The sequence below is a fragment of the Rhagoletis pomonella genome, unplaced genomic scaffold (assembly GCF_013731165.1).
Source record: "Rhagoletis pomonella isolate Grant_MI unplaced genomic scaffold, Rhpom_1.0 Rhpom_scaffold_00005, whole genome shotgun sequence".
Lineage (NCBI taxonomy): Eukaryota > Metazoa > Arthropoda > Insecta > Diptera > Tephritidae > Rhagoletis > Rhagoletis pomonella.
In genome coordinates this window covers 21,742,551-21,744,951 of record NW_023458559.1, presented here as the reverse complement: position 1 = coordinate 21,744,951, position 2,401 = coordinate 21,742,551, and the positions used below count along the sequence as shown (strand labels likewise).

At 34.6% G+C, this 2,401-nt stretch overlaps 1 protein-coding gene across 1 annotated transcript in view; it reads right to left on the bottom strand.

Annotated features, from left to right (window-relative positions):
* Nucleotides 1–1,255: 1,255 nt before the first annotated feature.
* LOC118738768 (ribonuclease P protein subunit p30-like) overlaps nucleotides 1,256–2,401 on the bottom strand; it is a 22,482-nt gene continuing 21,336 nt past the window's right edge. Inside the window, exons 2-6 of the mRNA XM_036469731.1 lie at nucleotides 2,192–2,379; nucleotides 2,069–2,137; nucleotides 1,729–2,003; nucleotides 1,581–1,660; nucleotides 1,256–1,519 (exon numbers count right to left, since the gene is read on the bottom strand). Coding sequence (XP_036325624.1) covers nucleotides 1,329–1,519; nucleotides 1,581–1,660; nucleotides 1,729–2,003; nucleotides 2,069–2,137; nucleotides 2,192–2,379 — 803 coding nt within the window. The 3' untranslated portion in view covers nucleotides 1,256–1,328. The remainder of the gene's footprint in view (nucleotides 1,520–1,580; nucleotides 1,661–1,728; nucleotides 2,004–2,068; nucleotides 2,138–2,191; nucleotides 2,380–2,401) is intronic.

Below are 2,401 nucleotides of genomic sequence, written 5' to 3'. Positions count from 1 at the left end.
CATTCGGCAGTTAACTATAGGTTTTCAGTACAAAAATTAGAAGTTAACTGCCGAATTTAAGTTAACCCCTCACTGTGAAAACGGCACAGAGACCAGAATTTTGTAAGTCCGTATTCAATGCGTGTACTCATCACACATGATCTTCAAAAGTGACGCAACTCAAAATTTGGAATTTTTGAAATTATGTGCTAAAAATGTACAGCGAGCTTCTATTTGTCTTTAAGCAAAAGCTGGATAAAATTTTTGTTATAATTTATAACAAGCGGGCCCATGCGCAGACTGCGCAGACAGAAATACACAGTAAACTCATCCCTCTTTGTAGCCAGAGATAAAAGCAGACTGTTCTAATAGTTCGCGGAAATAGTTAACAGAATTATTCTTATGAACCCCTTATTTTTATTATACATATATAACAAAACGTGAATGAGATTTATAGTACATCAGAACTTATACTTATTAGGTACATAAAAACATATTACAAACTGACTGATATATGAGTGTCATGAGTTGAGGAAAACATGGTGTTACTTACAATATATCTTTGTATACAATATTTGAGGTGAAAATATATTCAGAATGAACTTTTTGATTAAATATTTCTTTAACAGAAACAATATCTGAGCTAAGGGAGCGGTGCGAGAGAGACAACTGTCAGTTTATCGAACCTTTAATTATTGACACCTTTAGTGTGGCTTATCTATGGTAAATTAAAAACAAAAATAAAATTACAAATTTCTTGACTTCAGTGGTGTTATGACCATTAATATTACCTAATAACCACTCAGGGGACCTCTCACTTTTCAAATTACACCTCATTAGTGAAATTGCTTACATAGAAAAGTAGAAAAAGGGAGACTAACAAAAAAACACCTTAGAGAAATAATATATAAGATATAATATCTAAGGTAAAGTCTCTCCTGCCCATATGATTAGATTAGCATGTGCTACGAACTAGTTTTTCGCATTTTCTGACGAACGTGTTATTTTGAGTTGTGTCACTTTTGAAGATGGTGTGAGATATGTATGTCAATCATCATACCAATTGAAAAAATGCATTCCAACTAAGTCATATAGTCCGCATTGGCCTTACTACAAATCTGCCAATATTTTTTTTCAAACTTTCCCGTTAGCGAGACCGTGTATGAGATCCGTATTGTGTGCCAATAGTTAAAACCCGTATACGAGCGACCCGTCCCAAACCCGTATGGTGTGCCAAAAATTGAACCCGTAGCAAAATCCGTGTACAACAACCGTATTGTGTGCCAATAGTCACTCCGCTGATAATTTTCTTTATTGTAACCTCTCAGTGGAAAATTAATTTACAAATTTCACAGCAATTTTAATTTCTTTTTGCTTGGTTGTTCTAGTGAATCACTTTCAGATTCATCCTTTACGGTACTAAAATCATAGCATCTTTGTTTATAATCATGCATCTCTTCCTCCTCTTCAGAGATATTGGAAAACACTACAGGCCCTGAAGCCTTTAAAGTCATAATTGTTTTGCCAGTACGACGAGATTCTACAAAATATACGAAAGTTTGATTTTTGTACAAATCATCTACATCTTATTAGGTGTTTACCAGCTCTCAGAAATAATTGCCTGCACGATTTATCCACGGCGTTCTTCCCCTGATCCTCTGATAATCCAAATATGTATGACCTAATTTAAATTCGTATATAAGTAGCATGAAAATACCAAAATAAATGAGCTTTTTATAAATATCTTACAAGTTTGCCACATCGTAGGGTCCTCGCAATTCAAAGGCATTCTTTGCGCCGCTACTAAAAATAATATTTCTTGATTTCCCACGAACACAGTAGTTGTGTGCCAACTTTATCATATCTTTCCGTATGCAATAATCTTTTGTAGCTGGTCCATATTTGATTTCAAAAAACATTCCCCGCTTTACAGCCATTTGATATGCCTTTCGGTTCACCAACAACTTGACTCTTGTTTCCATGTCGAAAGTCACCAAGTCACCAGAGAAACTGGTGCAACAGTGCTAGAATTAGAAAGTAAAGGTTTTTACAATTAAAAAAAAAACTCATAAATGTAACATTGGGTTACAGTCAAAGCGCCGTCAGTCTTTGGTTGACCAGCAATTATGTTGTACATTCTGAGGTTTTGGGAATTCGTCTATGAAGAAATGAATTGTAATCGATAAAAAGAAAAACATTTGTTCTTTGATACCATTGCGTGTGCAATTCCAACATCAACGTATATAATTGTCAACCTCTTTAGGATTTTGACTTGGTTCTTAAACTCATCTTCCAATTTTTTCAGTATAGTAGGTGCAGGAAATATGTCCGGCGTCCGTTTGGTAACATCTCGTTTACTGTGATCATACAATTGATCTATAGCAATGGTTTTGTAGCCCACTAAAAACAAACAAAAAAAAAA